Here is a 12087-nt window from a genome sequence, read left to right on the forward strand (position 1 = left end):
TGACTGTGAAAAAAAACATTATTATCCATCAGATGTGCAGAAAGTCTCAAGATTTCAAAAATAAATAAATGAGAAAACCATATTTCTCCATGTCATCAAGCCAGTTTGGGACTGAAATCGTTTTTATTCAGTCCCATACTAATATCAGTTTTCCACAAGCACCCTTGGGTTTCAGAAGTCTTTCAAGGAAACTCCATGTTTCATGATACGATAAGTGAGATTATTCATACAATGAAATTTTAATTGGAGAAACAAGAAAAGCAATAGAGACATACAGAAGACTTCAAAGCTCCACCCCCCCAAGCTTCCATTCTCTTGGGTGCTTATGCACCTTGTTATTGTGATGACAGAACATCAATTACAAATGCATATCTCACTTGCTTATCTGTTATTTGCAGATGAGTCATTTCAGCTCAACACGTCGAGATGCATTGTTGCAGATTAGAATCGCCTCAGCAGAGAGGAGGAACGTTTTAACAGGAGCACTATTTTAAGCGTTTTGCTGCAGTCGTGAAAACAAAGGAGGATAACACATCAGTCAGTGCATCACAAAAGACAGCTGACATTGGTGCATCTTTAATTACAGTATGTGAGTTTAACGACACGGCAACAGAAACCAGGAGTTGACACAAAAACATGAAGTCAAAGTCGGAGAGGCTGAGGCGTCAGCATGTTCAGTTTCCGTAGTTCATGACTCCATGCGTTTAATATGTCATTTAAAGAATTTTTTAGCTGATTCGTCTTACGTGTTATCTCAGTGTTAAAAAAGAACTAACTTGTTTGGGAACCTTTTCCTAGAGCATCTTTTTTTGTCTCTTGGATTCTGAAATTTCTCTTCCTGTTGATTCTTTCTCCTGTGAATGTTTTTGCCATTTGAAGTTTTTGCTTTTGGTGTATTTCAAAAACTTTCTAATTTAGTAAACAGAGAAAAAAAAAACACACCAAAGAAAACAAGTAACAACAGAACATTTTACTGGGAATATTTCATGCAATGCAATCTCATGCAGCCCAGTAAAACAACTGCCTACAATTCTGTTTACGAGCTTTGAAACGTTTTAGCGGGATAAATGCAAGAAAAACAATATTACTTTATAACAGAAGTTAGACTCTGATAAGAAGGTGTCGCTCGCGGACAGGGTTGTGTTAAAATCGTTTGATCCATGTTGATGGTTGGAGAAAAAAATCCTTTGAGAGTGATGCAGCCCAACAAATCTCCAACAACTTTGCAAGCTTTATAAGTTTTGACTGGATCATTTTATAAGGGTGGTCTGTTGTTGATCTCATGAAAGAGTCCTGATTTTACATCTACATTTTTCATAACTGTGCAAGCTCCTGGGCTGAAAGTATCCCAATGCTGCCATAGGGGCCTTTGGGCAGCCATAGCTCAGGAGGCAGAGCGGGTTGTCCAGTAATCGGACGGTTGTAGGTTCGATCCCAGCTCTCACCAGAGAACGTTGCTGTTGTGTCTTTGGGCAAGAGACTTAACCCACCTTGCCTGCTGGTGGTGGTCGGAGTGTTTGGCAACTTCACCTCGGTCAGTGCGTCCCAGGGCAGCTGTGGCTGCATTGTAGCTCATCATCACCAGCGTGTGAATGTGTGTGTGCATGGGTGGATGGCTGAATGTGTTGTGAAGTGCTTTGTTGGGGTTCTAGAACCCCAACAAAGCACTATACAAATTTACCATTTAAACAGAACTTAAAGACATTTTCAGGTAGCATATAAGACTGACTTGTTGCCTCACCACCTACATCAATTCCTGCTTCTGGCGGACTACGTTTACAATATCTTGGTTGAACGTCTGATTCCAAAGGCCCTACTCAGAAATATTTGTTTTGCCCCCATCTTGAACGGCAGTTTGCAGTCGAGGTTTGCTAAATATTATGTGATAATTGGTCATGTTGTCGTTCTTCTGTAAGCATGTAGCAACTATTCTTGAGGGGAACTTCTAAAAATATAGAAATTTAATTATGGTGTTGGGTGAGGAATGTAAAGTTCTTCAATGATTTGGCTGCACATCATGGAAACTCCACAAATGAACATCTTCACCTCCTTGGACCTCAGCTACGACTCTCTACATAAGGTAAATCAACAGTTATAACCCTGCAGCCCTCCTTTCAGTGACAGATATCCAATTAGATCTCCATTCTGGATTGCTCTTTGGGATTCGATGGAGTGGCAGGTTTGATTTCTCCTCATGAAACCATGTTGCATGTTTAGACTTTAACTAACAACAAACAATGTTTTGCTGTCTGAAAATGCCAGTAAACATAGATCAGGTTATGCTCTGTTGGAAACTGAAAACGCCTTATAGCACATTTAAGAAAAAATACATGGCATGTACATGTTAATACAATATTAGCTTTAAATCTTGTAAGATAAAAATTGAAGCAAGCCAAAGAAGTAAGCGGCTAAAATACCCAATACACTTTGATTATTATTACATACATTGAACTAAAATGCAGTGGTCCTGGAGGGCCGCCATCCAGCACGTTTTACTTGTTTCCCTGCAGCAACGCTTGATTCAGTGGTTGAATCACCTGCAGCAGCTCATCAGGCTCTGCAGAAGCCTGGTAATCACCTGCTGATTGAAATCAGGTGTGTTGAGGCAGGGTTAAGACTAAAACATGCTGGGTACCGGTCCTCCAGAACCAGGACTGAGAACCACTGCTCTAGTGTATATGTACCTTTCAGGAAAGCATCATTACATTTCAAATGCCTTGTTTGGTTGATTTGTTTTTGATGGTAAAAAGAAAAAAATCAAAGTACATGTCCCTGCTTTGGTCTCAAAAGGGGGTATTCTGGAATATTCATCAGAGACGACACAAACATCAGATCCTCCCCAGCATACGAGCGATCCACCAGTTGCATGGCATCACGATCTGACAGATGACCCGGCCTCCTTGGTAGTAGTATGGCCATGGGTTGAATCCACCCAGGGGCTCGTGGTAGCGTTGACAGTAGCGGTAACCACGGCGACAGTGCTGACAGCAGAAGCCGCGGTCATCCAGGCGGTGATCCAGCTCGATTCCAACATCCCTCTGCAGAGGACACAGGGTTGCAATCACACACACACATGACAAATGCCAGTCCTCCAGAGGCAAGGGCAGGAGAGAGGAGGAAGAGGAGCGGGATGACGTGAATTGATGAGGCTACTCTTGGTTCTAGGTCAGTGCGATGTATGTAAAAACCAAACAAGAGTGAAAAGATCAGAACTGATTTCTGTGAAAATGCAAAGTTGTGTCATGCTTAATGACTCTGACAGAGATCAAGATAACAGAGAGAGAGAGAGACAGGTCTGAATTGAGCTTCGGAGGAGTAAAATGTAACGCCCCTGACCTTTTCATGACACCAGAGGTAGCGCGACTAGCAGTTACTCAGGGAAGTCAGCCACAACCTCTCTACCAGCATCATCTTCTGTCTGAGACACTGTGAGTTGCTAGTTACAAACATAATTAAACTATTTCTTTCATCTCTGACCTCTTAACTCCCTCCACTGCAGCACACACTGCACTAGAAACGGCTGTCCCTCCTCCACCAGAGCATTCAAATCAGAGCTCCTCACGTCTTGATGCCCTCCCCCTGACCTTGACTTTAAGTGCAAGGCACATTCCTGAAGCAATTAGCAGAGTAATGATCGCCTAAGAAGGATTCTTTCATTTGCTCTTGCTGGCTGCCTCTGAATTTATGGAGGAGCCAAATGAAACCCAAACGAAAGGTAAATTGGGTAGAATTAATGGCCCTTGGATTTTTCCATTGTGCTGGTTGGTTCATGCCCTCATTGACTCTTTGGGCTGACTGCCATGCCTCTGATCAAGAACAACTCCAAATGGTGTTCGAAAAAGTACCACTTAACGGGTGGTGCGGGTTGAGACAGCGGCTGCCCTCAGCACGCTTTTGACAACATTGCAATCTCTTTTAGTAAATGAATCCTCTGAGACGGTCCGTCTCGGTCTCGTTAATCTCCACGGATCCGGGACGGCCTTCGAATTCAGAACAAACCGGCGCAAGGAATGCTTACAATGACTCAGCTACGTGCAGTGGTGCGGAACAAAACACAGCCACTTTTGGGAATAGGAAATGTTTAAGAGGACTGGACCCAGAGGGAAACAGAGCCAAGTCCCTTCAGTCCTCCACCTTGAGCAGGGCGGGGGGATAAGGGGATTTCTCGCATCTACTCTGCAAGCCACCGAGCAGTCAGTCATGGCCATTTTGTTTGTGTTATTATGTGGGAGCCAGCTGCTTTGAATTTCATACAACAATGACCAATCAGGAGGTTTGATGAGAGCTCTGATAAACTGAATGACATTACACACTTGTGAGACATTTTTAAAAACACGTAGAAAGGCGCTGCAACAGATGATATCGAGGATAGATGGGTTTGATTTATTACTATGACAGGCACTGGTAAGCTTTTAATGATTTATTGTTCCAGCCAGGTTTCAGGTCATCAGCTCCCAGGCAACAATCTGTTATGGAAACAACACGAAAGCTGTCAATGGACCAATGATAATCTTATCTCCTCCTCGCAGCCTGAACCAGGATGTAACCAAGTCTGGGGCTGCGGCTCGGAAAATGAGGAAAATATTTTATTCAAATGACGTTCATCAAAACAAACAGCCAATAGGCAGCATTGTACCTTAAAGAGAATTAATCAGAGCTACCCTTTTTAAAAACGGAGCCTACATATTAATCACTCTTGCTCTGAGTTGCTGTCTCTGCTGGGAAGCTGCCATGATAAGAATAGTTCACCTTGGGAAATCTGAGACAGTCACTCACAAACAGGCAGCATTAATGAGGAGTAGAAACCATTACCTCCTCGCTGCATCTGATTTCATCACACACACACACACACACACACACACACACACACACACACACACACACACACACACACACACACACACACACACACACACACACACACACACACACACACACACACACACACACACACACACACACACACACACACACACACACACACACCCCTCTGTGCATAATATGAGACAGTGGATGTGAATGAGTCGGCAGAGTAGAAAACTGTGTCAGTCATTCAATAAGATGTAGCGAATCAAAGCATGACTTCTCTAATCTCCACACTTGTTGGTATTATTTCACACACACTGATCACCGCTTTTCATGAGCTTGAAGCACATGCCTGGGTGTGTTATTAAATCTCAGAGCAGAGCTCATCACATTCATCCGCTGATCAAAACAGCAGAGATAATGTTTCTTTATAATGCCCTGCTTTGTATTTTAAAGAGCTTTAAATCAAAACAAAACAAAAAACCTCCCCTTTTGCATCTTTTAGTGCTGGCATGTGGGTTTCTACAGCCTCTATAAACACTTCAAATGTAAAAAAATGCATCCACCCATATTTTTTTTTGTGTTTGGTTTTAGCCTGAAACAGACAGTGTCAAAAGCCCCCACTTGTGATGTCACAAATGGGAAAATTAGAACGGAACCAACTCTCTTGTGCACGAGAGAGCTGCCGCAGGAGCAGCAACAGCTCCACTTTGAGCTCCTGCCATATATCAGAGCTTCTCAGCTCATAGCAACCAGTCAGGCAATGGGTAGGTGTGGCCAGCTCCAGCTTGTTTTCTTAAAGTGACAGAACCCCGAAACGGCTCATTCTGGAAGGTAGTAAAACAGTCAAGAATAAAACTGCTTAAATTGCTTTATGTGAGAGGAATTTAGTGCTAAGAACATCATAAGCACGTTTCGACCTTCGAACTATTATTACTCAAAAGTCATAATATGTCTCCTTTAAAAATACAAGTACACAGGATGGAGCAACGTGTGAAATGCGTCGCTGCAAATGTTGCCCCCAGATTTTTATCTCACCGTGCTTGACAGTAAGGTGGAATGACAATGAAATGGGATATACAGTAATACTAAGGCACATAGTCGTGTTTTTCAGCATAGTCAAAGTGATAAGAAGCTTTAGCTTCAGTGTAAAGATTCCTCTGGAGGCACTCACAGCTCCTGCATTTATGGGTGTCAGTTCCTTCAGCTTTTTACACCTCTTTAATGCATCATACTGAATGTGGCATCTAGAGGTTGCCATGGATTTAGCAAGTTTAACATCCAACGTGAATCCTTGGATACATGCAGAAATGCAGCAAGAGAATGCTGACATGTGTACACTTGAATGGTCAGTTTGTATTAGCAGCTCATTCTGGATAAATGGGTCAAGGGCAGCGGTGCGGTCCCTTCAGGCTTGTCAGAGGGCAGTTATTTAGTTAGAAATTTCCAGGGCCACCTTCGAGACAACCTGCACTCTGACATGGCAGCAGTGGCAAAGTTCAGCAGCATATATCTGTCAGCCTCTGTCACAAGGACTCAGATGATTACTCTGCTTTATGAGCATGCACTGTGGGCAGAAGTGGTGCTGGATTTCAAGCTTATGAAATGCAGATGAAGCGAATGCATGTTTTTTATGGGTCTGCTTGTGTGACAGAAGAAAGGATGCAGGGGCTCAGGCAGAAGACCGTGTGTGCACACGTGCACGCGCCTTTGCTGACTGTTTGTGCATTGAAATGAACTCTGGAAGGGGAAAAATAAATAAAAAATTTAATAAAGCTTGGCTCACACGTTTGGCATCCCACTGACATGAGCGAGAGTTCAGACTCCCAATTACAGACCACTGCTTGCCCTCCGCATGTCCACAAAGTTCTTTGTTATCACCAGACCCACAAACAGCGCCTGAGCGTGCTGCTGGAATGGATTGCAATGGTATGCATTACTCAGCTGATAGTGGTAGAACGTTTCAAAAGGAGAGCTGAGGTTTTCATGCCCTGGTATGTTTTAATTGCACCGTGCTGTATCTCGCAGACGCCGGGGGAGAAGACAGAGGGGCTGCCGGGAAAAGTTGTTTCTGGGACGAGTTTGATAAATGTCAACGTTATAGGACATCTCATTTCTCCGCATGTCTCTCGCCGTTTCTTGTAGCTCTGACTCATTATCCTTGAAGCTAGCTGTAGCGACAACTCACCTGTTAGCGTTGTGTTTGTGTGCATTTTCCTGCTCCTGTGTGTGTCTTCAGTGTGCAACGGCAGCTTTCTTGTGTCACTTTGAGCGCTCTGTTTCTGTGTAATATACTATGCGATGGGAAATTTCCCTCACAGTCAGGGATAATTAATCACACACACTGAATTGAGTGGTTTATATGCGGCATGCCAAAATATGCCACTTGGCCTCTCCTTTCATTTTGTGTGCTTTGATAATTAAAGCATTATTAATAAATGCAACATATCTGTGCAGCAATAAGTGACCTTGAGAGTGTTTCTTTGTACAGTGCTGTCCGTTGGCTGAGGAAAAAAAAAAGGAATAAGAAAAAAGGCACTAAAGGATGCTGTAAGGCACAAGTTGCTGCCTTTGAAAGGCTGGATATTCCTCTCAATTAATGGAGAGACATTAAGGGAGTCTTCAATGAACTAGCCTTACTACAACAGATATATAGAGCAATTGCTCTGCCCTCTGGTGCACAAAGTCAGTTTTAACATCAATTAGTGAGCAATTTATATGCAGACAGAGTCGAGGCAGAGCAGGGGCTGATTGAAGTAGCTCACTGTATCTCGCAGTGTGGTCTCTGAGTAACTTACATAGTCATTTACTGGAGAGCGGTCCAGGACGTTGCGGGCAAAACGCTGACCCGCGACCTCTACATCGGGCGTGTCCTCATCCTGATCCTCAGCATCTGAAATGACAGATTATTTTATGGATTTAGACCTAAACAAATGTGTTTTCTAAAAGAGTAAGTACTTTGTCATCATGACTTTTAACCCGAGAATCCCCTTTCTGACAATCTTATTGACACACCTCATTACCGTAATGTCTCTAAAGATGACCTTATCAGATATTCCTACCATGTATGGTGACTTAAGAGTCCTCTGGTAATGTCTCTAAGGATAATCTTATCAGATATTTCTACCATGTGTGGTGTATTAAGAGTCCTCTGGTCTCTTTGGAAGCATGCCAGGACTTCTACAATAATAAGTAATCTCTTTCAAATGTGTTGGATTGTCATTGTCCAGTTTTTGAGGATAAACAAGTGTAATCCCTGTTGAACGTCACGTGTAGCTAATCAGAAAACAAGGTGAAGGAAGCAAGCTGCACGCTCTTCTTCCACCATGGTTTTTTTATACTAAAGTTACGTTTGATCACAGGAGATTTCCTGTCTGAACGAGGGATGTTCGAATGTCAAATCAGTTTGTGTGTAATGTGTAATTATTGCCACAGTGGGACAAAACTGGTATGTCTATGAATTTGTATTGCCACATAAACAATCTAATATTTTTTAAAATTGTCTAACAATATTTAGCTGTGTGACCTGGGCCTGGGTTATTAATTAGTTATTTGATGCTTAAATAATTTCATTATTGTGTTCAGGTGAGCAGGCGAGATATTTCCAAACTTTCTTCTGTGTAAATTTGTGCTGAAACACCTGGAAATGGGACATCATGGCTTCACTTTTCATCTACAATAAAAGCATAGCTGTTGTGTTGCATCACTAGTTTAGTGTGTAGACATATTTAAATATATATATATATATAAATATTCCACATTTTAGCACTCAAAAGCTTCCAGAATATTTCTTATTATATTTATACATCTTACATACATCTCCAAATTTTTAGACATCTATAATATATTATAAAAATCATATTTAAGCAAATAAAGACAACTCATATATACATAAGAACACTTTTAGGTGATTGCTTTTCATCTTAGAAGGACACACACATCTAGTCCACTAGTTTGTTTCAGAGAAACCGCAGAAATCTTTATCCTGGTGTCGGGATTCCTGCTGTTTGGCCTGAGCGGTTACCTGGCTTACCGGAAAATTAACACGCTTTCGAGGAATATTGGCTCAATCCCGGAGCTCAGGGATGGAATGCATCGGGCTGTGAACGCACAAACTCATATAATTGTCGAGATGAGTCATAAGCTTGGAACTTTGGCTGAGATTCAGGCTCTGGCACAGAAGGTTGATTTGATCAAGGAGAGAGTTGACGGATCAGCACGGATTGGGATAGATTAATTACGTCATTATTGGATCTAGAGGGGTTGATGACCAACAGAACACTAAGGCAGAGAGGAAATTATCTCTGTCTGTCCCCAAATAATCCTTATCTGAATCTGGTGCCCTTGGAGCCTGTGAGGCTGAAGTGTAAACTCCCCTCAGAAGAAATGTGGAATGCGGCTGTCGCTATGGAAACTCTCTCTCCCTATCCCAGCCTGGGCGGGACTGTGACCGGTGAAGGCCGTGGAACTGTATCTAGAGCCCTTTTCAGATAGACATTCTGGAACATTTGCGGACAATTCAATCCGGTTTTTAACCGGAACTGTGTTTTCAGACACACCACTTTTGTACCGGAACTTGTCCTTTCGGCTGCGTTCACACAGCAGGGAAAAATTCCAGATGTCTGACGGCGGCGGGGGGTGGGGTGGTGGGGGTGGGGGTGGGGGGTGGTAGTGAGGGGAGAGAGAATCGGACTCATGTTAAGAAGAAGAAGAAGAAGAAAATATCATTTCTATAGCGCCTCTCAAGATAAAAATCACGAGGCGCTTAAGCATAATTCTGCGCACACGAAGACACATAAGAGACCTGGATGATGAAGCTCAATGGTTAAAAGAATCACTGAAGCGGTGTGAAGCGCTCCGTCGCGCGTCTAGGCGGTACCGTAGGAGGCGAGCTGCCGTGGTTCGCCGCATGCTACAGCAGCGAGCTATCTGGGTGAGCACAGCGTCCCCCGGTCCCCTCCTCCTCCCCCTCCCCTTGTCCGGAACTCTACCTCACCAGTCTGAAGCAGCCACCCTGTCCGTAACATTTCCGGACCTGTTACTAGGGGCTTCGTCCGGATAAATTCCGGAACACGTTATCCGGATGTTTGTATTCAGACACAGAGGTCTTACGGACAGAGTCCGGAGCATTTCCGTTTTTCATGGCCTGTCTGAAGGGGGCTTTGGAGTCAATGTGCTCTCTAACCCATTATCTCCCTCCCCTGTCCAAACGGAGGTGATGAGTGCTGCTCCATGCAGCTGCAGGCACTGAAGTGAGGAGAGTCCCAACCCTACCTCCCCACCTAGTGGACACTTATGTTGTGTAATGTCTGAAGTCTGTGTGCATATCTGTCTGAGGTGTTTTTTGCATAGCAAAACTGCCCTCTCTGTTGAGGGTAACTCTGAAGTGCCTTTTATCCCCTCCCCCTGACTCTATCCTCATATAAGCCCTCTTGATCTATTACAGTAGCGCAAGTAGGGTTGCGAATGACCACAGTCACCAATTCTTGTCATGTGTGTCTATGTATGTATGTCTGATCTCAGAATTGTGTGTACTGAAACTCTAATTTCCCTCTGGGATTAATAAAGTATTACTGAATTGAATTGAATTGAATCCTTACAAGTCAGGGTTTGTCTAACGAGTCATAAAACTCTGCCACTGTGATCTTTTCAACCGATTTAACAAGATTTCACTGGTTTTATGCATTTTTATCATAATGTTCCAATTATTCATCTGTTCAATAAATATGCTATCAAATATCTTTTATGGTAATATGGCAGCAAACAACTCCTGCTAAGTTAAAAACAAAACACAAACACATGGAGACACAATTCTAGCTGATCACTCATTGTTTTCTCTATCAAAACAAAAACTTCACAGCAACAAAAGTCTCTATCCCCTGCTGCTGCTTGTTAAGAGCGTGTTTCTGCTGTTTTCATGCTGGCTTGATTGTGTGACTTTTTATGTCCTGTGAAAACAGATGAGAGTGAAGCAAAACTAAATAATTACAGGTCAGACAGCTCCATAATGAGCTGAAACTCACAATCCCATCTGACACTGGAACATCAAATTCATCCTCATGGCTGAAAACAGCTTCTCCATCAGTGTTGTTTTGTTTTACTGATGCTATTTGGGTCACTGCTTTTTTTTAATCACAGCTTCGTTTCTACAGTGTTGTAATTATCTTGTCATCCTAACAAAATCACCTTTTACTTGTAATAAGTTGATTTGTCTCGGGAAAACAAAAGGCTAATTTTACAAATGAACACAATCGTTCAGTCAGCTACAAGAGATGAATCTTTATGTTTTGTGATATTAAGATAGAGTGAATGATTAAGTGCTGTAATAGACATTCATCAGCAAGGACCAAATGCAAAGGTTGTTGAACGTGCCTAATAATAATAATAATAATAATAATAATAATAATAATAATAATAATAATAACTCATTTGATTTCTATAGCAGGCTGCACAGTGGTGCAGTGGTTAAAGCTGTTGCCTTGCAGCAAGGAGGTCCTGGGTTCGTTTCCCGGCCTGGGGTCTTTCTGCATGGAGTTTGCATGTTCTCCCTGTGCATGCGTGGGTTCTCTCCGGGTCCTCCGGCTTCCTCCCACAGTCCAAAAACGTGACTGTTAGGTTGATTGGTCTGTCTAAATTGTCCTTAGGTGTGTGTGTGTGCATGATTGTTTGTCCTGTGTGTCTCTCTGTTGCCCTGTGATGGACTGGCTCTCTGTCCAGGGTGTACCCCACCTGATTGCCCATTGGCTGCTGGAGATAGGCACCAGACCCCCCCCCCCCCCCCCCCCCCCCGCGACCCCGCGTGGCCAAGCGGGTTCAGAAAATGGGTGGATGGATGGGCTTCTGTAGCCTTTCAATGCACCTAAAATGCTTCACAGAGAATTCTCCTTTCTTGCACCCACATTTGCTTTCTGGTGGTGGTAAGCTACCTCAGGGCAGTCTGACAGAGGCGAGGCTGACCCTGACCACCACCAACATTTGCACATGGCCCAAGGACATAACAACAGAGAGACTGTGGAGGAGCAGAGTTGGGTAAATTGAGACATAATTAGGACACTTTAAAACACAATAGGGGCAAGAAAATCTGCATTTCGATCACAATTTGTTTGCAAGAATTCCGTTACCTCATCATACGTAAAACTTCACAGACAAGTGTCAGACGTGCCAATTCTGAGTGATTCCAAGTGGACACTTTTGTATCTTGTTGCATTTTTGTGCCTCCAACTAACCAAGAACAGTCAAGTGACGTTTATAAAGTACAACACTGGCCGTCAGGTTCAGAGA

At 43.1% G+C, this 12087-nt stretch overlaps 1 protein-coding gene across 2 annotated transcripts in view; it reads right to left on the reverse strand.

Annotated features, from left to right (window-relative positions):
• Positions 1–215: 215 nt before the first annotated feature.
• tnmd (tenomodulin) overlaps positions 216–12087 on the reverse strand; it is a 116597-nt gene continuing 104725 nt past the window's right edge. For both annotated transcript variants that reach the window (XM_070550993.1, XM_015947638.3), the window contains 2 exons: positions 7605–7699; positions 216–3038 (listed from right to left, as the gene is read on the reverse strand). In XM_070550993.1, coding sequence (XP_070407094.1) covers positions 2829–3038; positions 7605–7699 — 305 coding nt within the window. In that variant the 3' untranslated portion in view covers positions 216–2828. The remainder of the gene's footprint in view (positions 3039–7604; positions 7700–12087) is intronic.

This window comes from Nothobranchius furzeri, chromosome 1, assembly GCF_043380555.1.
Source record: "Nothobranchius furzeri strain GRZ-AD chromosome 1, NfurGRZ-RIMD1, whole genome shotgun sequence".
In the NCBI taxonomy this organism is placed as follows: Eukaryota; Metazoa; Chordata; class Actinopteri; order Cyprinodontiformes; family Nothobranchiidae; genus Nothobranchius; species Nothobranchius furzeri.